Here is a 26,454-nt window from a genome sequence, read left to right as displayed (position 1 = left end):
ATAGCAAAGGTCTGTGCCATAGTAACCCCTGTGGTTATGAACATATGTACACAGGTACTTTGGGAAAGAAATCCCCATTTTCCCATCTTCTTACTCCTAGACTTACCACATCCTATCTCAACTACACTGAATAATAGAAAAACTCTAATGCCCAGGAGAAATAAAATCACGCTGCCAGTAAAAACCAAGCCAGGAGTTGGCTTTAACTGTCCATGGAGACCTGGGAGCACAACCAAGCAACATCTGTGTGTTGTGCTAGAGTGCGCACACACAGCCCGAAGAACGAAGATGGACAGAAGGCACCATGCCATCCTCCAGGCGACAAGGGGAGATTTCACAGTTCGGTCATCAACAGTCTTTTCATCATTTTTTCTCTCTCCAGTTCCTGCCGGAGCGTCTCTGCACTAAAGAAGAGGAGGTGACAAAACAGTGAGATAGGGAAGGCAGAATTTGGTTAAAATCATGAATTCATTGAACAACAAAACATTAAAAAACTTCATCTACTGAACCAACATCTTTTTATTTGGAAGATTAATTGACTTCATCTGGGGAGCGAGATGGGGAAGAGAAGGGTCATGCCTACACAACGGCTGGTAAAAAGAAAAGATAAATAAAAAGCTCACATTTTTTAGAGTCTTAGGGTGTGTCATGCTTCATCAACATCCTCAAAAACTTATAATCAGTTTAGCCAGTTGCTGTTGAGTCAATTCCAGTTCATGGTGGCCCCGTGTGTGCCACTAGAATTATGTTCCATAGGGTTTTCTATGGCTTTCATTTTGGAAGTAGATTGTCAGGCCTTTCTTCTTCTCCGGTGCCTCTAGGTGAACTCAAACCTCCAACCTTTTGATTAGCAGCTTAGTGTGTTAACTGCATCACCAAAGGACTCCATAAGAACTTATAGGGAAGACACTCCTCAGTAGTTGACCAGGCAAAGTTAAGGGAATCTCCTTAACACTGCCAGAGCACCCTGAATGGACTCATCAGAATGTTTGATTCCTATCTTGTGCAGTAAGTCCCTGACTTACGACTTACCGGGCAACTCCTACTTGGTCTTTAATGTCACAAAATGACTGAAGTCACCACTACCGGCAACAGATCCTTCACCACAATCACTTTCAGTTGCGGCACATGCAGTTTTTAAATCAGTGAAAAGGCTTTGAGTCTTTTCTTGCACTAAAGCAAGGCTAAGTAAGAACCATATGCACCTGTTTGACTTACATACAAATTCGACTTAAAGACACAGTTAGGAACGGATCTTGCTTCTAAGCCAGGGACAGCCAGCCTGTATGTCTTACGAGGCTGTGAGCCACTTGAGGGGCGGGACTGTCTTCTGATGCCTTTGTATCATAAAGAAAGAGGCACCCTGTGGCTAGATGCAGCTCTGCAGGCACAAGGCTTGGCAAGTGGGGCCCAGGCGTGATTTCAGCACCTTAGGCTGTCCTGTTGTTGTTGCTGTGTGCCGTCGAGTCGGACCCGACTCATAGCGACCCCTCCTTGGGTTTCCGAGGCAGTATCACTACGGAAGTAGATTGCCCCACCTTCCTTCCGAGGAGTGGCTGGTGGGTTTGAACCGCCAGCCTTCTGGTTTGCAGTCAAGTGCCTTAGGTACTATGCTACCAGAGCTTGGCAGGCACAGCGATTTGTAGGAACATGTGCATCACTAGCTCCAACATAGCACCCGCATACAAGAAGGGCTCCGTAAGTATCTTTATCTACCAGAGTTCTTACCCCTCTCCACTCTGTGATGTGTCTGTAGTAATGCGTTGTCAGGTTGATTACCAGCTTTCCTTAGCTGGATCCTCAGCAGAATGGGGAGGAGACAGGAACACACGTATCTGGCGTTTGAGGTCCTTTCCATTTTATGATATGCGTTTGTGTTTAGAAACTTAAGAACTAGCCTATTCTTTTCATAAGCCAAGCAAAACTCATTGCATCGAGTCAATTTTGACTCATAGTGACTGACCCCCATTGGGTCTCTGAGGTGATCAATCTTCATGGAAGTCAATTGCCCCATGTTCCTTCCATGGAGCAGCTGTTGTGTCCGATCCTCCAGCCTCTGGTTAGCTGTCAAATGCCTTCGGCACCACACCACCAGAGCCCCTTTCTTTTCATAATACATTGCTCAGTAAAGCAACCACAAACATGACATTCACTTATTGAGTGCCTACTATATTGTCAGGAGCTCTGGTAGCATAACGCCTAAGGCACTTGACTGCTAACCAGAAGGCTGGCGGTTCAAACCCATCAGCCACTCCTCGGAAGGAAGGTTGGGCAATCTACTTCCATAGTGATACTGCCCCGGAAACCCAAGGAGGGGTCGCTATGAGTCAGGTCTGACTCGACGGCACACAACAACAACAACAACAAACTATATTGTCAGCATTGTGATACAGGCTAGAACGTGGAACCTATGAGTAGGTACTGTTGTTAGTCCCATTTCACAGAGGAAGAAACTGAAGTTTGGAGAAGTTAAGTAACTTGCCCAAAGCAGGGAGTATTGAAACAAATATTTGATTTCAAGCAGTCTGATTCTAGGGCTTCAGTGGTGAGGACAACACAGAAAATACATACTTAATGGGGCATAAAGACAGGTTCTGAAGTTTTTATTTTTATCAAGAGATGGGAGGGATTTTTGTCTGTATGGTTCTGCTGTATTTCTAGCAGTTAGCACAGTGAATTTATTGACTTACTGAGTAGGTAGCAGGCTTAGCTCTCTCGGACCCATGTGTCTGGGGGAGTGTACAAGGCACACAGAAGCAGCCAAGGAAGTGGAGGAGGTTGAGCACTTGCTAAACCTTCCCCTTTTATCCATCTACAGATTGGGGTCCCAAGGTATGGTGCCCCTGCCAACCTACAAAAACTTATCATTAGATTATCCACAGGATGAGAGAATATTTTTGCAAATCACATATGTGATAAGGTGCTTGTATCCAGAATACATAAAGAATTCTCATAACTTAATAACAAAAAGAAAAAACTCCAGTTAAAAAATGGGCAAAGGATCTGAATAGACATTTCTAAAAAGAAGCTCTGCAAAAGGCTACTGAACCCATGAAAAGATACTCTATTATTACCAGGAAGTGCAAGTCAAACCACAATGAGATAACACTTCATACTTACTAAACCCAAAACTCCAAACCTTTTGGCTTGAAGTTGATTCTGACTCATGGTGACCCCACATGTTACAGAGTGGAACTGCTCCATGGGATTTTTCTTGCTGTAACCTTTCGTCATACTTAGTCTGTATGCTGAGCAAATAATCGCGAAGATGGACCATATAAAGAAGAAGGTGGCATCAGGAGTGGAGGAAGACTCATTAATAACCTGCAACATATAGATGACACAACCTGGCTTGCTGAAAATGAAGGGGACTTGAAGCACTTACTGATGAAGATCAAAGGCTACAGCTTCAGTATGGATTACACCTCAACATAAAGAAAACAAAAATCCTCACAACTGTACCAGTAAGAAACATCATAATAAATAGAGAAAAGATTGAAGTTGTCAAGGATTTGCTTTTGCTTAGATCTACAATCAATGCTCATGGAGGCAGCAGTCAAGAAATTAAACAACATACTTACTGAGTTGGGCAAATCTGCTGCAAAAGACCTCCTGAAAGTGTTAAAAATGTAACCCTGAGGACTGAGGTGCACCTGACCCAACCCATGGTATTTTCAAGTATCTCATATGCGTGTGAAAGCTGGACAATGAATAAGGAAGACCAAAGAAGAACTGATACATTTGAATTATGGTGTTGGTGAAGAATACTGAATAATCCATGACTGCCAAAAGAATGAACACATCTCTCTTGGAAGAAGTACAGCCAGAATGCTCCTTAGAAATAAGGATGGCAAGACTTTGCTGACACACTTTGGTCATGTTATAAGGAGGGACAGGTCCTAGAGAAGGAAAACATGCTTGGGAACATAGAAAAAGAGGAAGAACCTCAGTTGGGATGGATTGACACAGTGACTGTGACAATGGGCTCAAATATAACAACGATTGTAAAGATGGTGCAAGACTGGACAGAGTTTCGTTCTGTTGTACACGGGATCACTGTGAGTCAGAGACTCGAAGGCACCCAACATTAACAACAATCTGTACTGAAGCAGATAGCCAGGCCTTTCTTCCTCAGTGCTGTGTGTTGGGTTTGAATTGCCAGCTGTTGAGGCAACTGAGTGCAAACTATTTGTGCCACCTAAGGATTTCATGCTCATTAAAAAACCAAAAACCCAGTGCCATCAAATTGATTCCGACCCATAGTGACCCTGCAGGATGGAGTAGAACTGCCCTAGAGGGTTTCCAAGACTGTAAATCTTTATGGAAGCAGACTGCCAAATCTTTCTTCTACAGAGGGGCTAGTGGGTTCAAAGATCTTTCGACTAGCACCCTAGAGCTTTAACCACTGCACCACCAGGCCTCCTTTCACACTCAATAGGATGGGTAAAATAAATAAAGTAGGCAACAACAAGTGTTGGTGAGGATGTGAAGGAATTAGAACTCTTACACATTGCTGGTGGGATCCTAAAACGGTGCTGCTGCTTTGGAAAATAGTTTGGCAGTTCCTCAAAATGTTAAACAGAGTTAACATACAAAGCAACCCCAAACCCACTGCTGTCAAGTCAATTGCAACTCACAGTGACCCCATAGCACAGAGTAGAACCACCCCACAGGGTTTCCAAGGCTGTAATCTTTATGGAAGTAGGCTGCCACAGCTTTATCCTGCAAAGGTTCAAACCGTTGGCCTTTCAGTTAGCAGCTGAATGATCAACCACTGCACCACCAGGGGTCCTTAGAGTTACTGTGTGATCCAGGAGTTGCCATATGACTCCTAGTTACATACTCAATAGAATTGAAAATGTGTGTCCACACAAAAACCTGTACACTAACGGTCATAGAAGTATTATTTACAATAGCCAAATAATGGAAACAACTTAAATGTCCATCAACTGATGAATGGATAAACAAAATATGGTAAATCATACAACAGAACATTATCCAGCCATGAAAAAGTTGATGTTCTGTACTGATTCATGCTACACCATGGATGAACCTTGGAAATCTCATTTACAAAGAAGGCAGACATGAAAGTCCACATATCATACGATTCCATTTATGTGAAATTGGCCCGAACAGGTAACTCCACAAAGACAGAAAGTAAATTAGTGGTTGCCAGGGCCTCAGGTGAGAAGAGAATGGGGAGTGAGTGTTTATGGGTATGGGTTTGCTTCTAGGGAGGATGAGATGTTCTAAAACTAGATTGTGGTGACAGCTACACAACAGAGTGAACGTATTATAAAATACACAACTGTATGACATATGAATTATATCTCAGTAAAGCTGTTTACAAGGAGCTCTGGTAGCATAGTGCCTAAGGCACTTGACTGCTAACCAGAAGGCTGGTGGTTCAAACCCACTAGCCACTCCTCGGAAGGAAGGTTGGGCAATCTACTTCCGTAGTGATACTGCCTCGGCAACCCAAGGAGGGGTCGCTATGAGTCAGGGCCAATTCGATGGCACATGACAACAACAACAACAAAGTTGTTTACAAAAAAAAGCTTATCATTATACAGACTTGACACAAGCAATATGTGTCCCTCAAAGCAAAACTACCCAGGATATAGCTGATGGAGCTGATCTGTGCTAATCCAACTGACCTTGCTGCCAGAGACACAGGCTTGCGGGTGGTGTAGATGGTCTGCACCGTGGACACGGTCTCTGTCAAAGGCCTCAGGGCCACAGCCGGAATCAGCGGGGAAGACTGCCCAGGACAGCACTGCAATTTACTATCCCGAAAGTCTGCCTGGAGAAGAAACAAGAAAGAGTGTTTGCCTCAATTTGGGTGCCATCTTCCTACCATCAGCTGCTCCCTAAGCCTCACCACACAGCTCCTGTCATTTTTTAAATAAAAGCTGGAATTGATTGTCCTTTATTAAGTGATTTTCTCTGTGCCAGATACTATGTCCAGCACTTTACATACACTATTGCTTGACAGCTTTTTAAGGCAGATATCATATTTTGTCATACCTTAGACACCATCAGGGGCAAGATGGACCATTTTTGCATGTGCCATGAAGAAAGAAAAAATGTGGCCACCCAAACTTGATCACACCCACTACAGTAACAAACATTCTGATTTCAGATGTTAAAAGCAAAGCAGTGTGCATCTGAGAACTCATTTTATGGGAAAGAAAAGTGAGACTAAGAGGTGTTCTGCCCAAGGTCACACACAGTAGACATTAAGAACCAGGATTCAGAACCAAAGTTGGTTGACTCCATAACCAAAAAAAACAAACGCACAGCTGTCATTTCGGATCCAACTCATGGTGACCGCCCCCCCTTGGGTTTCCAAGGCAGTATCACTACAGAAGTACATTGCCCAACCTTCCTTCCAAGGAGTGGCTGGTGGGTTTGAACTGTCAGCCTTCTGGTTAGCAGTCAAATGCCTTAGCCACTATGCCACCAGAGGCCCCAGGTTGACTCCATAAGTGGTGTTTTTTTGTTTTTTATCACTATCGCAGCAGCAGCTCTCAAAAGTATGGTCTAGCTGGATCAGCATTAACTAGACACTTGATAAAAATGCAAATTCTCAGGCCCCACCCAAGACTTTCAGAACTGGAATCTCAGGATGGAATCCAGCAACTTGTATTCTAACAGGACCTGCAGGTGGTTCTACATCTGAGAACCACTGGCCTACGCGCACCACCTCATTCTGGGAGAATTCAGTGTTGTTTTTCATTACAAAGCAAGATATGCTGATCTCTTTTATATAGAAAATTTAAAAGCTATAGAAAAGTAGATAAATGGAAAAAATTCCATAACCCTTTACTATTAGTGTTCATATATTTCCTTATACTATTTTTCCTGTGCATAGTTTCTGTTTGTTTTTTGATAATACCAGTTCATGTGCGCGCGCTCTCTCTCTCTCTCTCTCTAAATATATATATATATATATATATATATATATAGGAGCTCTGGTAGCATACTGCCTAAGGCACTTGACTGCTAACCAGAAGGCTGGTGGTTCAAACCCACCAGCCACTCCTTGGAAGGAAGGTTGGGCAATCTACTTCTGTAGTGATACTGCCTCAGAAACCCAAGGAGGGGTGGCTATGAGTCGGGTCCAACTCAATGGCACATAACAACAACAACAACAACAACAAATATATATATATATAATCTCATTGTAAAAATATGTATATCACAAAATATTTGCCAATTCAACAATGTTTACATTCAGTGACACTGATTACATTCCTATGTGCAACCATCTCCACTATATATTTTATAACTTGATTTTTCGCTCAGGAATTTATCACACATCTTCTTAAAAGAGGCCCTGATCATAAAATGAGCAGTATCTTCTTTGTAATTAGACAGATGAACTACCCCTGCTAGAGAACCACAGAAAAGCAATGCAAATACCAAGTACAGCTGTAGATCTGTAAGGGGGTATCCGCTTGAGGAATGGAGAAGAAAAGCCTTATCTTTGAGGGTTAGGATCCTGAAAGGTTACTGCTGGGTGATACAAGCCCCTGTTTGTGTCTTACACCTGCTTCTAAAGAGAGAACTGATCTGATCTGCAATGGAGCCCTGCCAAAGGATTAACCATGAGAACAGGAGCATCTTACATTTGTATAGCAAGTGATGTTTGTCACAGAGCATTTTCACAAATATTGAGCAATGAACAGTAACGGTAGCAATCACATGTGCAGCCCGCCAGGAAATTCTCAGTCACCACTTTCCAGGCACATGGTAGCATTGAAGTTCCCACCCTCTTTGAAGTACAATGTGCTTTGTTTGAGCCAATGAAATGTGGGCTGAGATGCTGTATTTCACCTCTGTTGAAAGTTTTAAGATCCAATTGGTCACTTCTTTTTTCTCTGCCACTGTGACTAGCACTGTCCCTCATGGTGACTATTCCATTAGCCTGGATCTCAGAAAGAGGGCAACACAGAGAAGAGCTCTCAGCCCACCCGTGACACGTAGGAAATTCAACTTGTCATGCTGAAGCATGACTTAGCCTATCCTAACTGATACAGGAGCTGGAGTTACAAGTTCTCTTGTTGCTTCAGTGAAGTGCATAGAGGTTGGGCTAATAAATGCCACTTTTGATTCCCTCTGGAAAAAGATGGAAGTCTGCATTGACGGCACAAAGACAATGGTGGGTCAAAGTGCTGGGCCGTTAGCATAAACCAAGGTAGTGTCACCAAACTATACTGGCAGTCATTGTGTTCCTCACTGCTAGGCACTTAAAGTGATTTAAAAAAAAAAATATATATATATATATATATACACATATATATATAATGCTGTTTTCACTTAAGAATTACTTAAAAGGAAGCAGTAAACATTACTAATATCATTAAATCTCAACCCTTGAGTATCCATCTTTTTAATATCTGTTGAACGAGTGAAATAATAAACTCTGCCTGGAACAAAATAGGTAACAAAGGACAGACCAGGTGAGGAAGAAGAACACTGGCACAAACCTGGCCAGAGCAAGCCAGGAGCCCTTACTCTAGATGGACCAGGCTGGACATCAAGCAGAAACTCAGTTAACAAACCTGAACGTAAGGTAGGAACTTGTCTCGGGATCACATCAGTTGTTGATAGCAGGCCCCAAGGTCAATGCTGGATCAACAGCCAGACCAACTTTGTGCAGAGTTCCCTGGATCTGCTCAACCACCCTATGACTGTGACCAGGATGAGTCAGGAGGTTGTGGACAAGTTAAACATGAGCAAACTCAAGCTCTTGGTCTTGGTAGAAAGAACAGAATGTGACACACATGGGTAAGAAAATTGGGAGCCTGAAGCTCATGAGTTTGGCTTCAGTTACCATCCAGTGGCCAGTAACTCCTTAATTTTTAATCTCTAATCTAGTCTCTAACCTGAGTTCCCTTCTTGAGTATGCAATTGCCCATCAAGGTTTCTACTTGGATGTTTTAAAGCTCTTTCTAATGTACCATGGCTAAAGGCAAACTTTTTACTCCTCCCAGTCCAGTCTTCTCCCCAGCTTCCTTAGCTCAGTGAATTAACCTGTTGTTCATCCAAGGTCTATAAATCAGAAATCTGGGACCCTTCCTTATCCAATCAATTTCCTTACCCACTTTCTAAAGATGTCCCCATCTGTACACTTCACTCCACTACCTCTATCATCCAAACCACTCTGGGTCAAGTTCTCTGCCCTCTCTCCTTTGTCTCTTCCGTATCTTAGATGTCTAGTTAGTGCTTTTCAATCCACTCTGACCTGGCCAAAACTGTCCCCCCACTGTAATCACAGGAATCATTTCCAAATGCATCTACCCTGGCTGTCATCACCCTGCTTAAAATCCTTCAAAATTTTCCTGTTGCTCTTAGGATAAAGATCAGAATCCCTAATGTGGTTTTGCTCTTGTAGCAGGTGTCTCCTGCCCACCTCTCTTTTGTCTTCTCACACCCCACTCCCTGGTACTCTAAGTAACCAGGCACACCAGCCTTCATTTCAGTCTCTCAAACGTGCGATGGCCCCTGCTGCCCTGGGACTCTGGTTCATGCTGTGCCCTCTGCCTGCTTCGGCTGCCTCCAAGCCACTCTTGCCCAGTTCTTAAAAGTCTCAGTGTGGTTTCTGACATTGGCTTCCTGCTCCATCTTGGCCCCCAGTTTTCAGGAAGGGCTCCCTGTGTGTCTCACAACACTGCCAATCTGGGCAGAAGGCCAGAGTGGTCTACCATGGCCAACTGAGGGAAATGAAGCCGGAGCTTCCAGCTGGGGAGCTGTGTCCACCAAAACTGCAGGGGCCAGGATGTATGTCTGGGCAGTAGCATTTAACATCCTGGCTCAGCCCCAGTGTCTGTGCCCTGTGGATCTTAAGAGGCTGGAAGCAGCTCATAACCCTGGAAATGGATTGTTCTAGGAACCTGTTTTTTCCTCTGCCAGGACATCTGGACACCTCCCCACCTCTCTGTTCATCCTCTGATATTGAAATCAGCCACCGCTCTTTCCCTCCCTGTCCATGTGGCCTCAGGGAGTGGCCTTCCTCCAGCTCACTTAGAGCCAGCCACCCCTAAGGGTCCTCCTTACAGGTCCTCCGGACAGGCCAGAGAGCTTTTGGAAGGAGCCTCCAGGATCCTATTGTTTTAGGGATTGCAAACTCTGCTCCCTGAGAGAAGGTAAAGGTGAGAGGAAGCAAAGGGAGGGGGCCTGGGCTCCTGTGGTATAGTAAATTACCTGGAATGGCTTTTTTAGCCATAAGTCTTTGTAAAATCTGTGGTGGAATTTGCCATGAGCAACTGAGTAGCTCCTGATTAGTAACATTATCCACCTGGGGTATTTCTGTTGGGAGCAGCACGAAGCAATCTTCTGGGAAGTATGTTCTCTCAGGTGTATAGAATTCTGATGTTGGGATTGGTTAGTTTGGCCACTTTGTCAGGCTCAAAAGGAGCCCTCCTAGAGGCAGAAGAGGTCTCTCTGACTGCTGGCTGAGAAAGACATGCTGCTAAGAGAAACGTGCTCCTGAGAGACATGCACTAGCTGAGAGAGAGACACAAGAGACACACATTGCTGAGATAGAGCCTGCCAGCTGCTAAGTCAGATGGCTGGCTGCAAGAGACGGAGTGCATTTCTGAACTTGAATTTTAGCTTGTTGCTTCCCTAATAAACCCCATAATCTGTGAGTTCTGTGTGGCCACTGCAGCAAATTATCGAACCCTGCAGAGAGGTGGTAGGTACTGCAGGAGGAAAGGTTGGTATCAGGGTTGGTGAGAGGGCTGGAGGGAGGCAGCATGTCTGGCCTCACAGGGACAGGCGTTGGGCTACTGATGGTGAGTCTGTCTTCCTCTTGCGTGACCACCCAGAGGAGGTCAGCAGACGTGGCCTCCCTGCCCCTTTGGCAGCTCCCTATTTGTGCTCCACATGGCAGCTCATTGTACAGTGAGCAGCTGCAGAAGCTTTCATTTGAAGAAAAGCTGAGCCGGTGGAAATAGCTTGAAAATCATCCAAATCTCTCATTTTGCAGATGAGGAAACTGCAACATTTAAATGTTTAAAGACATTTAAACATTTCACTGAGAGCTTAAACAAGCTGCTCAGAGATAGACTGAGAGGTGATAACAAGAAGCTGGTTGCCATGACTACCTGGTCTCATTAACTGTACCACTCTGCAGCTCCAGCCTGGAGAACATCCCATAATTGACATTTGTGGGATGTTCTGTGGTTGGTAATACCAAACCAAACTAGTTGCTGTCAAGTCGAGTTGATTAATTGCAACGTCGTGTGTGTCTGAGAAGAACTGCTCTCAATAGGGTTTTCAATGGCTCTGATCTTTCAGGGGAGCTCTGGTGGTGTAGTGCCTAAGGCATTTGACTGCTAACCAGAAGACTGGTGGTTCAAACCCACCAGCCACTCCTTAGAAGGAAGGTTGGGCAATCTACTTCTGTAGTGATACTGCCTCAGAAACGCAAAGAGGGGTCGCTATGAAGTCGGGTCCAACTTGACGGCAGTGGTCGGTGGTGATGGACCTTTCAGGAGTAGATCTCCAGGTTGTTCCTCAGAGGTGCCTCTGGATGGACTAGAACTGCCAATCTTTGGTTAGCAGCCAAGCGCTTAACCATTTGCACCACCCAGGGACTCCATGGTTGGTAAAACACTTTGAAATTCTTGATCCTTTTTGAGTCTTGCCTCAACCAGATACAAAGAAGATATTCTTATTACAATTTCCATGTTAAATAAGAGGAGGGTGCTCAGAATGGTAATGTGACTTATCTAAGATCCTACAACTACCAAGAGGCAGATCCAGGACATTGACTTCGGACTCCAGACCCAAATTCCAGCTCCTTCCCAACCACTCCAAGTTCACAGTGATCAAAAGCTGTGGCATTGCTGTCTAGCACTCCACACAAAAGTGTGCCATTTGGGGACCATGTTTTAAAACACAGGTCTGTTTTCTGGATCAACTTACGGTAAACTGTGTCCCCGCGGTGAAAGGCTCAGGAAATGGTTTCACTGTATCAGCCGGGAATGTTTTTATCTTCAAGGAAAAGAAAGATAAGAGTATTACTTTCGGATTAGAAAACAAAGACCTGAACTCGTTGGCAGCTTACTTTTAAATCTCTTGAAGGATTTGGGAAAGCACACAGAGACTTCATAGCTTATGTAAGGCAATACACAAAGGTTCCCTCAGGAGGGTTGGCAGGAGAGGATTTCTGTGGTGTATGTATGAGGGACTGGGCCTCAGCAGGGATGACTGCTGGTAGAGCATCCAGTGCTCACCTCACCCTGGAACTCCCCTCCCTGCGGTGCTTCTGCAGCCCAGGGCTCCCAGCCATGCTGGCTTCTTTGTGTGGCCTGACCCCAAAAAGACTAGGAGTGGGGTGGATAGTGAGGCAGGCAGGGCTGCCTGGGGAAGCTTCTGATGGCTTCTCCACAGCTGTGGGAAACGGCTTATAGGTTGCTGGCAGGTCCCATCCTGAGGCACAGTCTATCACAGTGGGCAGTGCACCAGGAGGCCTGGGGCTAATCAGACCAGAAAGCATTCCTGTCTGTTCACTGACGTTGTTGGACTGCCTGTAAACTTTGAACAGTAGAAGGAAATGTCAGGGAAACCCACATAAGCATGTGAGAACTCTACAACTCTGGCCTTTGAGGAAAAGTACTAAGGCTGAGAGAAGCCACAGCAAAGGGCTGGTCTGTTCCAAGCTGGATGCACCAACCTGGTCAGGTATAATGGTGTCAAAAGAGCCTTTGCTTCCATTTCTTTCTCTTTGTCCCTTGAAGGCCTTGGGGAATGCTGGGGCTTTTTTCTCTAAGCAGGACCAGGCACTGCAAGGCCAAAAGGCTCAATGATGCTGACACTAGCTTTGTCTGCAGCTCCCAGGACAGCTATTGATTGAATGGACATTGTGCCACTCAGCTGCCAGACAGCTGTGTCCAGGACACCAAGGCCACCACTGCCCAACAGCAGCAGTCTTTGTATCTCTCAGAACCTTGTGTGGGGACCCTGGGATAGCTACTAGATGCTCTAAGCCACTCTAAGAGGAAGCATTTAAGGTAGGGCTGACCAGAAGCACATGAGACCAGACACAGGGTGAGGCTTTCTGAATGCGTGAAGGGAGCAGCTCTCACCATCTGGGGGGGACAATGTCCTCTCATTGTGCACTGAATGGAAATGTGCAACTCAAGCCTGTTCCCCTTCCCAAAATTCTCTTCAGTCTCTTTAAACATCTCAGAAGTCCCAGAAGGGACTTCACAGTAAAAAAAGCTCTTTCAAGGGGGTGGGCATCCTGAAACCTTGTGCTCCCAGTAGGCATTGTCCTTGTGTTGCCAAATGGTGTTCTGAGATCAACATCAAAGTGAAAGGTAACACACAGATGGAACGCTCAGAATATTATGAAGTAGCAGGGGAAAGGATGTTTTAATTATTGCTATTAAGCAAAGAAATATGAAAGCAACCTCAAAGAATTATTTTATACTGGCTCTAAATAAGAAAATATATTCCAATAGACACACTGTGTTGGTCAGCATGTGGTAAAGCATATTCATGCTCTTCTGATGGCACTACCAATTGGTACAACCACTTCAGAAATGACGCAAAAGCCGAAGTTGCAATATTGAACCCAGCAGGGTCTAGCCTAAGAAAATAAAACACCTGATGTAAAAAGGTATGTTTCCTTGAGGACAAGGTTGTGGTGACTTCTTAGCCACAACCAGCTACCCCAAGGGAGCAAACAGTTGGACCTGTGGGCTCAGGACCATGGTCACAGGGGACATCAAGCTCAATCAGCATAACATACTATACAAAAACATTGTTTTACATCCTACTTTGGTGAGTAGTGACTGGGGTCTTAAAAGCTTGCAAGCAGCCATCTAGATGCAACAATAGGTCTCTCCTCATCAGAGCAAGTTTTCTTGAAGAAAACCAAAGACACATGGAAACAATTAGTCCAAAAGGCTAGTAGACCATGTGATCCTCAGCCCATATGACCATGAGACCAGAAGAACTAGATGGTGCCAAGCTACCACTGTCAATCACTCAGAGGGGGATTGGTGCAGGAGACCCTGGATAGAGTGGGAGAACAATGTGGAATAAAACTCAAAATTACTAAAAAAAAAAAAAAAAAAAAATTCTGGTCTTATACAGCCTGTAAGACCCCTGAGACCATGGCCCCTAGTTACCCTTCAGGTCTGGAACTGAACTCACTCCTGTGGCTTCTAGCCAAATAAAAGACAAGCACATGGGGTGAACATTTACATCACGTAGATACACTCCTTGGAGTGATCAATTAGGGAAGACTAGAAGGGCAGTGTTTGCACAAGGAGACAGCCAGGGAGGGAGGCAGGAGTGCATGGGAGGGAAGGACACAGGGAAGAGGTAACTATGGGGAGGCAGTGGGAAGAGAGCTGTTACATTGTGGGGAACTGCAGTCAGTGTCATGAAACAAAATGTATATGAAATGCTGCATGGAAAATCAATGGGCATTGTAAACTTTTGCCCAAATCACAATAAACATGTAAAATAAATAAATAAAAGATAAAATAGTTGGGGGGGGGGAGTTATGTTCCCTTGACTAGTGAAAAGCACATGTCCAGCAGTAAAGAATTAGTTATGTAGATGACAGACTATCTGGATGGAACAGTAACAGTCTTATAGAATACAGGATAGGAGAGAGACCCCAACAACACAACACAACATGAAGTGAAAAGAGGAAAACAGGTAACAATATGGACTCAAAGACCACAACTAAGTAAAACTATCAATGAACATGAATAAATATTGGAAGGAAACATGCAAACATTTTTATAAAAATCATGCTATGTTGGGATTACGGGTGATCCCTTTAAACTGTTAAAAAATTCTCCCGTGGTATCGGTATCTTGATAAATAGCAGGAGAAGAAAAGTAAAAACACTTTTTATTTTCAACAGAAATGCAACTAAGAATCTCTGGTGAGTACTAGAACATATTTTTCTCTCAGGGGAAAATCATCTATGCTCATCAAACTCTAGGAAAACAAACTTTTACCGATTCTTGAGACCTAGTGGCAAAGAGGTAGGACCAAAAGCGTATGACCCATATTAACCAGGGCTGGCCTGACTCCAAACTCCATCCATCCTGAAGGGAGAGCCCCCTGTGAGCCCAGTTCTTTGGAGGTCTGGTGCCCATGCAAGCCCATCAGCTGCTGCCTGGGAGCTCCTGCCCACCTCGCCTCTCCTCGCAGGCCCCTCGCCCTGTCAGGTACCTACCAGCCTCGTTTTGATTGGAGGGTGCATACAAACTCCAGTGGGCTCTTCCTTCATGGGGAGAGAGAGAGGAGGAGAACAGCGAGAGTGGGCACAGTGGGGGGCGCTGGCGGGCTCTGCCTGCTCACGAGGAGAGGAGGGAAGGGGAGGAGGAGGTGGTGAGAGAAGGGGAGGAGGAAGAGGAGATAAGGGAGCAGGGAGGAGAGAAAGATAGCACAGTGCAAGATGGATCTGTCAACTGGGACTGCTCTCAAGCCAGCCTGGCCCACAGCCGACTTGCAGCCTCTGGCCAACTGGCATCTAGCCCCTCCCTCCCCCCCTCCTCTCTCAGCCTTCTCTCTTCCTTTCTGGACTTCATCCCTCTTCTCCAGCAGAATGACACATCAAAACCCATTCCCAGTTAGATGCGAAGATTGTCGAAATGTCAAATGTTTTTTTACATATATATTTACCACAATTAAAAAAAAAAAAAAACCCATTCTCAGGACTGGTAGGTAGAGGCCATCTCCTGTGTCAACTCCCCAGCATTGATAGTGAGTTCCCGGCAAGCTTTTGAGGATTCCGAAGCATTGCCCAAGCCAAGCCAGACAGCGAGCCGTGATCAATTAGTAATGTCTGCCATGGGAGCAGTATAAGGAGTGGCTACACACTTGATAGTATTTACTTCCATGACCAGGGCGCTCCTGCAGCCTGCAAAATTAGGGCACACATTATGTGTTTCTGTGGTATGTATGTGGGTATATGGCCAACAGAGAGCACTAAAGGAGAGAGAGATAAGGGGGAAGGAATGTATGATTTAGGATCTGATTGTCAGGGCTCTTTGTTATTTGTGTGCAGAAAACTTACTGGCCCTGACCCCTCTCTTCCTCCTGCATGCCCATGAGTCCAGGCCTTGCAGTCTTGTATTGAATTATAAATTGGGATATCTAGGGCCAGCCCCTTGCTGCTTAGCTAAAAGACACCAAGCACTGCAAGAAAAGTGTTCTGCCATTTGGGGTCTGAGTTTCCCACCCCATCGTCAGAATTGTGCCATGCAGCCAACAGAGGCCCAACCCTTTGCACTGGTGAGGATGAGGATGGTGAACAAGGAATGCTCTGATGTAGGCAAGGGAGCAGCTGACAGGGTTAGTTTGGGTTTCAAGGGGGAACCATTCACTACAGAAAACAAATGCACACATTTTTTTTTGGTTCAAGAGTTTCCTTGAAGCATTGGTATCATCCTACCATAAAGAATAAAATACAACCTCCAGGGAAGTTTCATTGAAAAACAATCAAGAAAATTGCAGGCCTTTTTACCTTCTCCAAATTGATCTAAGTCTGTCTTCTTTACAACTGTGTAGTTTTGGACCATTTCCAGGGGCCTTTTAGAGGCCTGCTCTCACAGCAGACTTCACAACAGCCTTATTTACTATTCAAATTCGAAGAATGCAGAATTTGCATGTGCAAAGTCTAAATCCCTGGCTTCTAGACCTTTCTGTCCATCTTTTCTATTTATTGACAAACAAATGATCCTTAATCTATGTCCATGCTAGTCACTTGCAGTCCAGATTTACCAAACCAAAACCAAACTAACTCACTGCCATGGAGTCAGATCCGACTCATAGTGACCCCTCCTTGGGTTTCTGAGGCAATATTGCTAAGGAAGTAGATTGCCCAACCTTCCTTAAAACCCTTCCACTTCTCTCTGTGGCCCTCAGGGTAAATGCCAAGCTTCTTAAGATGGTGACAAGGCCTCCATGAAGCTAACTCCTACCAGCTCTCTGGTCTCAGCACTCACCACTGCCCCAATGCATCAAGGCTCTAGCCAGAACCAACTATACCAGAGACACTAGGCTGCTGAGTCTTTGTCCAGGCTTATAACAGTAGGTACTCGATTTACTTTGAGAAGAGAAGAAAAACCATCATAAATGATCAGGAAACATGGACACACTACATAGAGCCCAAAATATGTCATAACTGAAGATTAGGACTTAAGGCTTTGCACAGGGTTGGACTTTCATGGTAAAGACATGTTGATCCACTCCCATGAGCATTTCTGGCCTTTCTAAATTTGCATCTGAATAAATTCAAACTCAAGAACATCCTTGGGCCCCCACACTCTTGATTCTTAGAAATGAGAGTGAAATAAGATAATACATGTAGTGGGATACCATTGTGAAACACCAATGTCTCTTTTGCTTGCTATTTCCTTTCCTCTTTGGGTCATTTTTTTTTTTTTTTTTCCCAGGCATCTAGGTTTTTCTATAGATACTTAGTTTTTCAGTTTCAAACTCCAACTCTTTGGGGAGCAGAAAAAATTATTGACATGGACAAATGGTTGAAAGCATGTCAGCCTCCCTCATCATCTAGATAAGAAAAGAGATCGCCAGTTTGAGCTGAGAAAAATCAGAGAAGGTCGACATTGGGAGCACTGCAGAAAAGGGCCCTATGCCCCTCTCCATGGCCCAGCTGGAGGCCCAGGAGTTAAGGGCAGAGAGGGTGGTACCCGCGGCTCAGGGAGAGTCCTGGAGGGAGTGGGCTGCATGGTGTGTCCAGCAGGCAGGGATTCACACATCCCCGCGGGAGTGTGGTTTCCACATACCCAAAAGGGGCATGAAGGCACACGTGTGTGCCCGGAAGCATCAGCAAACAGATGACATCGTGGGTAAAACAGACTTCCGTCAGCTTCCTGTGCCCTGGAGAACATAGATAAGTCTGGGGAGAAGGAAGAGGCACCCTGATTTGACTTGAGATTAAGCTTCAGCCCTCTTGGTAGAATGAGGTCCAAATTAAAAACCAAGGTATCAAGCCCCAAGGGAAGCCAGCTCCGCTGACACTGATGCCCAACCCAGGGCCTGTCCCTGAGCCCCAACAGCCTTTCTTTGGCCAGGCCTACCCCCTCTCTTAGGAGCTCTGGTAGCATAGTGGCTAAGGCACTTGACTGCTAACCAGAAGGCCAGTGGTTCAAACCCACCAGCCACTCCTCGGAAAGAAGGTTGGGCAATCTACTTCCATAGTGATACCGCCTCCTCGGAGACCCAAGGAGGGGTTGCTATGAGTTGGGTCCGACTCAACGGCACATAACAACAACAACAACAACCCCCTCCCTTACACAAGAACATTCCATGGGCCAGAACAGAACTGGGTTCTGATTAACTCTGCTTTGCAGCTGGGTGGGTGGCTCATGAAGGATGGGAATCAGAAAGAGACCAGAAAGCAAGCCAGGATTCAGAAGCAGAGGTGTTTACGTTCTGTTACCTGGGAGGGAAACTAGTGCACCAGAACTGGAGTGGGGGGCAGGAGTCTAACCTCCAGTGCTGTTCCTGTGTAAATGTTTCCGCCCTCCAGCCCCCCATCCATCACCAATAACCCCCTCACCCTACGCAGAGTGCACCCTTCAAAAGAGAAGTCCAAATGGAGAGTGGGTGCTGCTTGTACTCACTAGCCTGCTTCCCCGCCCACCTCCACTCCCCAACTCTTCTAGCCTCCTATCCCCACCCCCACCCCATCCCAGAAACTCAGCTCAGATCACGAACTATTGTGATCCAGCCACTGGAAACTGGCAGAAAACAAGCTGCAAAGGTTATAAGGCTTGAGAGTTGATTAACTGATCTACATAATAAAAGAGTTGGTGACTGAAAAAAGAAGAGGTTTGAGAATAGGAGGAAAAGGGCTGCAAGAGGGAAGCTGGAAAGAGTATTTTTGTGCAAAGTTTAAGAATGAAAGTCCTTAGACTCCTGACAGGGTGCGAGAGACCCAGGCAGAAGGCAAAGAGAGATTCCAGAAGTGCTACTGGCGTTAGTAATTTAATCTGCTTTAAACTTTTTTTGAGAGATGCCAGGCAAAGATTGAACCTTTTTATTACTTCTGGGGGCTTTGCTTTGTGGAAACTCACTCTACACAGAGACTGAGGCAAGAGTCAGAAGGTTACACTAGTTCTGATAGCATCTCGGGGAAACATTTCCAACTCAAGGAAGAAAATCTGATCCCACTCCTCTCTCTCCAGTCCCCCTGTTCTTCCAGCGCTGGCTTGAGCAGCCAGGGCACCTAATGGGGGCTTTCAGAGCCTCATCCAGCAAGAGAGACAGTGCTCAAGGCAGGTTGTGGGCTGAGAAGGTGGCTGCACAGAAATGTATCCATGAACCCACTGCCATTGAGTAGTTTCTGACTCACAGCGCCCCTACAGGACAGTAGGATTGCCCCATAGGGTTTCCAAAGCTGCAAGTCTTTATGGAAGCAGACTGCCTCATCTTTCTCCTGCGGAGCAGCTGGTGAGTTTGAGCTGCTGATCTTTTGGTTAGCAGCCGATGCCCTAACCACTGCACCCCCAGAACTCCTTGGCTCCATGAAGGAAGGGTAAATGCCCACGTGAAGAGTATCACCACGGAAGCTGTGGCACCCTTCCTCTGCGAAACGCTGCTTCCTCTTCTGAAGGGAAATACTGATGGGAGGGCCCAGAGAAAGCAGCCGGAGGCAAAGGTGCCCACTCACAGGTCGCTGAGACCAAGCACCTGAGCACCTCCTTTCCTCACCCCCCAGTTGCCAACTCTGGGTACCAAACCTGGGCTGAGGGCTTGAAGGCAGTCCTTGCCCCAGGCTGGGCCATGGGAGCTAGGCCTCAGGCCAGGGCATCCGACCAGCTCATAGGAGGTGGACTGGTTAGTGAGGAAGGAGCGAACACATGCTGGCTCAGGCCATGTGCCACTGTGAGAAGTGCTGGGGCAGCAGTATGGGGCCTGGCTCTGATGTGGACTAGCTACGTGACCTGGGACAAGGGCTTGCTCCTCTGTGGGCTTTAGCTTTTCCATCTCTAAGTGGAGAGATGGTCTGAGAAGCTTTTCTGACTGACTGGGTCTGAATTAGTGGGAGTCCAGCATGGGGGTGCTGTTCCATCACTCTACTTCTGGCTCCCTCTCAAGGTGCAGAAGAAGCCCCTTGCAGCCCTTATCCACCATGTTCAGGACACTGACCCCTGGAGGCAGGAGTGGTTACTGATACCCAGAGCAAGTTCCCAGTCCCAGAACCTAAGTCCACTCTCTCCTGATTTGTCCCCTGAGACACAGACATCTCCCTCAAGGACCACAGAAGCAGGTGGAGAAGATGAAGAGAAGATGACCAGATGAAGGGAAAAGCCCACTGCCTGAGTCCCCTCTCCTTCTCTAGGCCCCTTCACCTGCTAGGCACTCAGCAAGACAGGACTCTAAAGAGTTGTAAGGTCAAAGTCAATGGTGCTGAGGAAAGCCCAAAAGGGAGTGGGCTCTGGCCAAATGCCAGACCTTAGGCACACCTGCTCCCTAAGTCCTGTACACCTGCACACCTGCCTCATGCTCACACAGCAAGACAAAGGATGCTTCATCCTAGAACACGGATCCTGGAACCTGTTTCAGATCTGAGTCAGAGCTGCCCAGAGATGTGAACAGGGTGCCCCAAGGAGAGGGAGTGAGCTATGTCGCTGGAGGCGGCACAGCCCTTCAGAATCTTAGCTTCCTTTCTAATCTCAGTTGGTCATGTTCCATCAACAAAAAGATGGGGTCATTAAAGCTAGATGCATAGACCATGAGTCTAAGGGTAAGGGAATCCCATTACTCCTGCCAAAGCTGGGATGTATTTTCTGTAAACTGACTCCAATTCTCAGGTCCACCGGGCCTTTAAGAAATACTCAGTCTTTTGCTCATGTTGTGCCTTCTGCATAGAATGCCTTGGTCTACTTTCTCCAACTGGCAAACTTCTATTCATACTTCAAAATCCAGGCACAGTGAAGCCTTCCTTTCCCCAGTGCCTCCAGACAGGGTTAGGTACTGGGTCCCCAGTCAGTAGCAGTGGACATGGGCTTTCTTATGGCATCTGTTGCAGCATATTTGAGCAGCCTGGGAGCTGCTCAAGAGGTCTCTTCCCCCCACCAGCTTCTATTCCTGCCAGGCACGTATTCTTCAGTGCAGTCCTTGGAACTTAGTTTTCTCCTCCTTTTGCGTTCATAGGCCTTGGATTGTATCCTAGAGGCTCTCAGACCCCTTTGGGGGATTCTGCCCCCCAGCAACTGAATGCCCTCAGATTGCTGCTCACTCCCCAAAATAAGGCCTTGAACCCCAACTGATGTAGCACCAGGCCCAGGCTGCCTAGTTTCCTGTCCCTTCTACCAAGCCCCTTCCTCTCCTTTCCCAGTCTGGGGGGTGCTTTCAACGCAGCCCTTCTTCCAGACACTGCTCTTCTTCTAAGCGGAAGTTCCCTAAGAGAAGGCTGGGTTTAACCCAATGTGATGCAGAGAGCACTGGAAGAGAAGCTGGAAACCTGGGTTCTGGCTCCAGCTGGTCCCTGTGAGTTAACCCCACTCTGGGACTCAGTCTCCCCCATCTAGGCAAAGCGATGATGCTGAAGACTCTCTGTTTCTGGATGACCCCGTTTCAAGGGCAGAAGAGTCATTCCATCTATTAATAATCTTGGCAACTTGCCTAACAAGAAGGCCACGAATAACCTTGCTATGTTTACCCAAACAGAGGAGGGGAGGTAACTCTGAGGGGTTCACAGAGCAGGGTGTCACCCACCATCAGTTCTCAGCTGTTTATCCAAAGGCACTGACTCGAAGCTCTTAGACTACCAACTCTCCAGATTACAAGTACAACTGAATAAATGATTTGCTGTGCCAGCCAAGGGAAGAATGGTGATAATTCGTAAAACCTGGACAGCGTTTGCCCCACTTGCCGTCTCTTGGAAGGCTTCCCAGAATTCCTCCCTGTCCACTCTACTCCTGTTCCAGCAACTCGGCCCTGAATGACTCCCACTTGTGATGGTCCACGAGCTCCTCTATGTGAGCTCATCCACCTGACTTCCCCTCTAGCTGCCTCTGGGGCCTCGGAGATCAGCACACGCTGGGCACACAGTAAGCTCTCAGCAGATATTTCTTAGCTTGGCTCACACTTTGACTCCCACTCCAAATTTTCAGACTGATTGATGTTCACATTCCCTGGGGGTACTGAGTCCAGCCACAGATACACCTGCGCTTGCCCGTGTCATCTCACAATAATAACACCTTGCACATATTTGTGGTGCTTTAGTTTCCAAGGGGTCCCCCTCTCAAGTGATCCTTCTAACAACTCTGTGATGCAGACAAAGCCGACAATGACATTCTTATTTTATAGAAGATGGGGCGGTGACCATTCAGTGACAAGGCTCTTAAGGAGGTGAGCAGAGATTGGAACTGGGTTCAGTCTGCAAGACTCCTGGTCCAAGCGCTCTCTCCCTGAAGGATTTCTCACCTGCAGGAGCGTCAGGAGAGCCACCATCTCTAAGAGGTGCGTGCAGAGCACGGAGGAGTGTGGGGAGGCACTTAGGGGCCGGGAAAGCCGGGAGGAGGCTTAAGCCAGCACTTCAGACCAGAGCAGTTTGTTGGGAAGCAACAGCAAGAGATGCCCATGGGTGGGCGTGCAGGGCACAGGCCAGGGAGCCACGAAGCGGGGGCCCAAGCACCGAGGAGCCCGACAGCACTCGAGGAGGAGCATACAGGAGTAGGGAGGGCCCCTGTAACCACGCTCAGAGGAATGGTAGCAGTGTTCCTTCAAGGCCTTCAGGAGGTGGAGAGGCCCAGGGGTCCTGAACCTCGAAGAAAGCTCCCAGAGCCTCCAGGCTGTACGCAGGACAAGAGGAAGACCCTTCCTCCCAAGAGCACTGCCCACCTCTGTCCATCTGTCCCACTGCCAAGATGGTTCTATGCTCTGTGGCTTTTCTGGTTTTAGCAAAATGGAAAGTTTACCAAAGGAGTGGCTTCTGTGAAGTCCATCAGAAGATCACCCGGCTCCAAGGTAAAGGGACCTCCTCGGTCAGAGGGGCTCTGAGAAGGCAGAGACAAATATTCCTGGTTAGTGAGCACTCTGCACGGGCAATCCTAGGTCACACTGAATTGAAGCAGAACACAGAGATACCTGCCCTCTCCTTGACCCGCTTTCTAATACCAGCCTCTTATGACCCGCAAACCCCCAAACTAGTTGCTGTGGAGTCAATTCAGACTCATGCCGCCCACGTGTGCAGAGCACAACTGTGCTCTGTGGGTTTTCGAGGCTGTGAACTTTGGGGAGCAGATGGCCAGGCCTTTCTTATGAAGGACTTCTGGGTAGGTTTGAACCCCAGCCACCCATTTCAAGGGCTCCTGCATACCATGACAACCCTCCAACATTTCCCTTGCTCAGCTCGGTATAAAATGTTGACAATGAACTCCCAATTTTTTTTTTTGAAATCTTAAGGTTCAAAGTAGGGGGTGGGGTGGATGAAGAAAGTCATTTTTACATCTGCAAACAACTTTTCTTGAGGGGGCTGGGGTTCACCTCCCAGTGCACTTTGTTTTTTGGGAAACACACTTGAAGGGATCTTCTGAATGTACCAAAGTAGAACACAGAGTCCATCCTGAATCAGGAGGGCTGAGGCCTCCAGGAGCATAAACTGACCTGCATAATTATCAGGAAGATCTTCATGGGGAGGGTACCTCTGAAAATTATGTTTCTTGTTTGAGAAGAAAAATGTTTCTTTTCTCCTGTCCTAGGGCTCCGCAGCGTGGGGGGCCTCAAGGTCCTCTGTGACAAAGAGCCCATCAATTCTGCAGGCCCTAAAGAGAGAGGCGGCCAGGAGAGGGAGTCCTGGGGCCTGCGCTAGGTGTGCTTGTGCCTGGCTCCCTTCTGTTCTTCCCCAGCCTGCAAGCAAGTTGTATAAATACTTCAGCCTGGTTTTAACCACGGTGTGGGGTGTATCCTAAGAGCCTATGTCCACACTTGACACAGGAGACTCTTCACCACCGGGGACACCCGACTTGCCATGGGAGGAGTCATCCGAGTTTGTCTGTGTCATCTAATGATAGATAATACCTTGTACATATATGGGGAGTTTTATCCACCAGACTTCCCCTGATGGGTGGCACAAATGGTTAAGTGTTCAACTACTAATCAAAAGGTGTCCGCTTTAAAACTTGCCCAGCGGTACTCAGAAGAAAGGTCCGGTGACCTGCTTCTGAAAGGTCATGACCTTGAAAAGCCCGTGGAGCTCAGTGCAACTCTGCACACACAGGGCCAGAGCCGTGAGCCAGAAGCAACTTGATGTTACTGGGTTTCCGTTGCTGTTTTACTCCCCACAGGGAATGGACAGGGACACTTCTTTGGTTTTACTCCTCCGAACTATCCATGGTGGGGGAAAACATTTCTCATTTTCTGTCTTTTCAGTTGAGTAATAAGCCATGCAGGGATGTTATCCTAAAACTCAGAACTGCCCTCAGAAATCACTTAAATTGCTCTCGAAGTACAGTGCACATGGTTTTACATTACACTACCTGGAGTCTGGTGGTGCAGTGGTTAAGGCGTTGGGCTGCTAACCAAAAGGTCAGCAGTTCGAACCCACCAGTCACTCTGCGGGAGAAAGACGAGGCAGTCTGCTTCTGTAAAGATGTACAGCCTTGGAAACCCTATGGGGCGGCTCTACTCTGCTCTATAGGGTTGCTATGAGTCAGAATCAATTAGACAGCAGTGGGTTGGATTTGGTTTTTGGTATTTGTCTCTTATAAACAGTTGGCTAGTGTTTTGGGGGGAGCTCTGGTAGCATAGTGCCTAAGGCACTTGACTGCTAACCAGAAGGCTGGCGGTTCAAACTCACCAGCCAAGCCTCGGAAGGAAGGTTGGGCAATCTACTTCCATAGTGATACTACCTCAGAAACCCAAGGAGGGGTCGCTATGAGTCAGGTCCGACTTGATGACACAACAACAACAACAGTGTTTTGGCAGCTGGTTCTATAAAGTGCATATTTTGGTGATTGTTATTGTTTTGAGAGTGTACACAGTCAACTGTGCACACGGGATGTCATTCCACACAATGTATATACTAAATTCCCAGCAAGCCCTGCTACATTTTTTAAAATTGTGCTTGGGGTGCAAATTTACAAAGCAGATTTGTTTTACATTCAACAATTCATGCACATTTGATTTCATGGCCCGATTACCCACCCCCCCAGCATAAAAAACCTCTCCTCCCCTCTCCCCTCTGACTACCCCTCCCTGTGCCCTTCTTATCCATGCATTCCTGTCTGTCCAGCTTTCCTTCTTTGTGAATGCTGTCCCTCTGATTTCTCAGGGCAGACTGATCTCCCTGGGGGGGGGGGGTGCATCGCCCTGGGGTGAGTGTTCTGCATGTAGGTCTTTCTACTGTTGGGCTGAGAGCCAATCCATGGAAGTGAGTTCATTTCTAGGCCCGAAGGGTAACCTAGGGCCATAGTCTTGGGGGTTCCACCAGTCTCTATCCAACCAACAATTCCAGTCATTACCGTGTTTTCGAATTTTGTTGCACATTTTTCCTTCCACTCTATCCAGGATCTCCAGTTTTGATCCCTTTCCGAGCAGTTGGCATTGGTAGGCCACATTACTGCTCAGGTCTTTCCCCCATACCTTGCCCCCGGGGGATGGCTGGCCCTTGCCGTCTGCCCTCTGAGGCGAGCTGACTTTCTGCACCTTGGGAGATGCCAGCGGTGCTGAACTTTGTGTGGTGGTGATGGTGGTGGTGATCGCAGTCGTGGTCACAGCCGTGGTTGCTCCCACTGCCTCAGCCAAGTCTGGAGGGAGGTCGTCTTCATCACTGCGGTGACTAAAAGCACATGAAGCTCTGCTCATTACAATAAGAAACACACTGTGGGGAGTGAGGGAGGGTGGGGAGGAATGGGAGGGCAGAACGGGGCTCCCCAAACAGATGTCTACCAGATGTCCAGCTTATGGGCTCTAATGCTTTAACTTTTTGCCAAAGCTAGTTTGGGCTGGATTTTCTGCCACTTGCCGGGGGACATCATTTTGAGTGGCTTCCCTCAGGAGGGCAAATACAAGGCTCTTTAGGCACCCACTGCCCTGAGTGAAATGTGTAATGGCAGTTTTCATGGCCTGACAGAAACTACTGCCCCTTCAGGGAGAAATGGGCTATGGGGTGGAGGGGGACCAATGAGGCATGTTTGTTTCGGGACCCAGTAGCTCTAGTCTTAGAAGCTCTCTGACGGAATGAGATGATGCAGGTAGAAAAGGACACTAGATGGGTAGTCACCATGAGAAAGGTGTTCAAATGGTATGGACGATAAAGGCAGATACTACTGCATACACAATACTGCATTGTCAGTAATAACAAACGCTGATCTATACACGGGTAGCCAGGCTTTGAAAAAGGAACTTCAGGCCTGGTGCTCTGTGCTTATTCCCAGGGCCCAGGTCAGCCTGGAACAGTGCCAGACAGCATCATCAGCGCCCCCCCCCCCA

General features: G+C 46.9%; 1 protein-coding gene across 1 annotated transcript in view; it reads right to left on the bottom strand.

Annotated features, from left to right (window-relative positions):
• Positions 1 to 334: 334 nt before the first annotated feature.
• The window catches only part of EPB41L4B (erythrocyte membrane protein band 4.1 like 4B), a 181,386-nt gene continuing 155,266 nt past the window's right edge, over positions 335 to 26,454 (bottom strand). Inside the window, exons 24-29 of the mRNA XM_007951943.1 lie at positions 25,606 to 25,792; positions 22,941 to 23,018; positions 15,218 to 15,334; positions 11,938 to 12,006; positions 5,658 to 5,803; positions 335 to 404 (exon numbers count right to left, since the gene is read on the bottom strand). Coding sequence (XP_007950134.1) covers positions 335 to 404; positions 5,658 to 5,803; positions 11,938 to 12,006; positions 15,218 to 15,334; positions 22,941 to 23,018; positions 25,606 to 25,792 — 667 coding nt within the window. The remainder of the gene's footprint in view (positions 405 to 5,657; positions 5,804 to 11,937; positions 12,007 to 15,217; positions 15,335 to 22,940; positions 23,019 to 25,605; positions 25,793 to 26,454) is intronic.

This window comes from Orycteropus afer, unplaced genomic scaffold (assembly GCF_000298275.1).
Source record: "Orycteropus afer afer isolate SDZICR_OR568_19922 unplaced genomic scaffold, OryAfe1.0 scaffold00320, whole genome shotgun sequence".
Classification (NCBI taxonomy): Eukaryota; Metazoa; Chordata; class Mammalia; order Tubulidentata; family Orycteropodidae; genus Orycteropus; species Orycteropus afer.
Note: the sequence above shows the minus strand (reverse complement) of the source record. Positions and strands in the feature narration are given on the sequence as shown.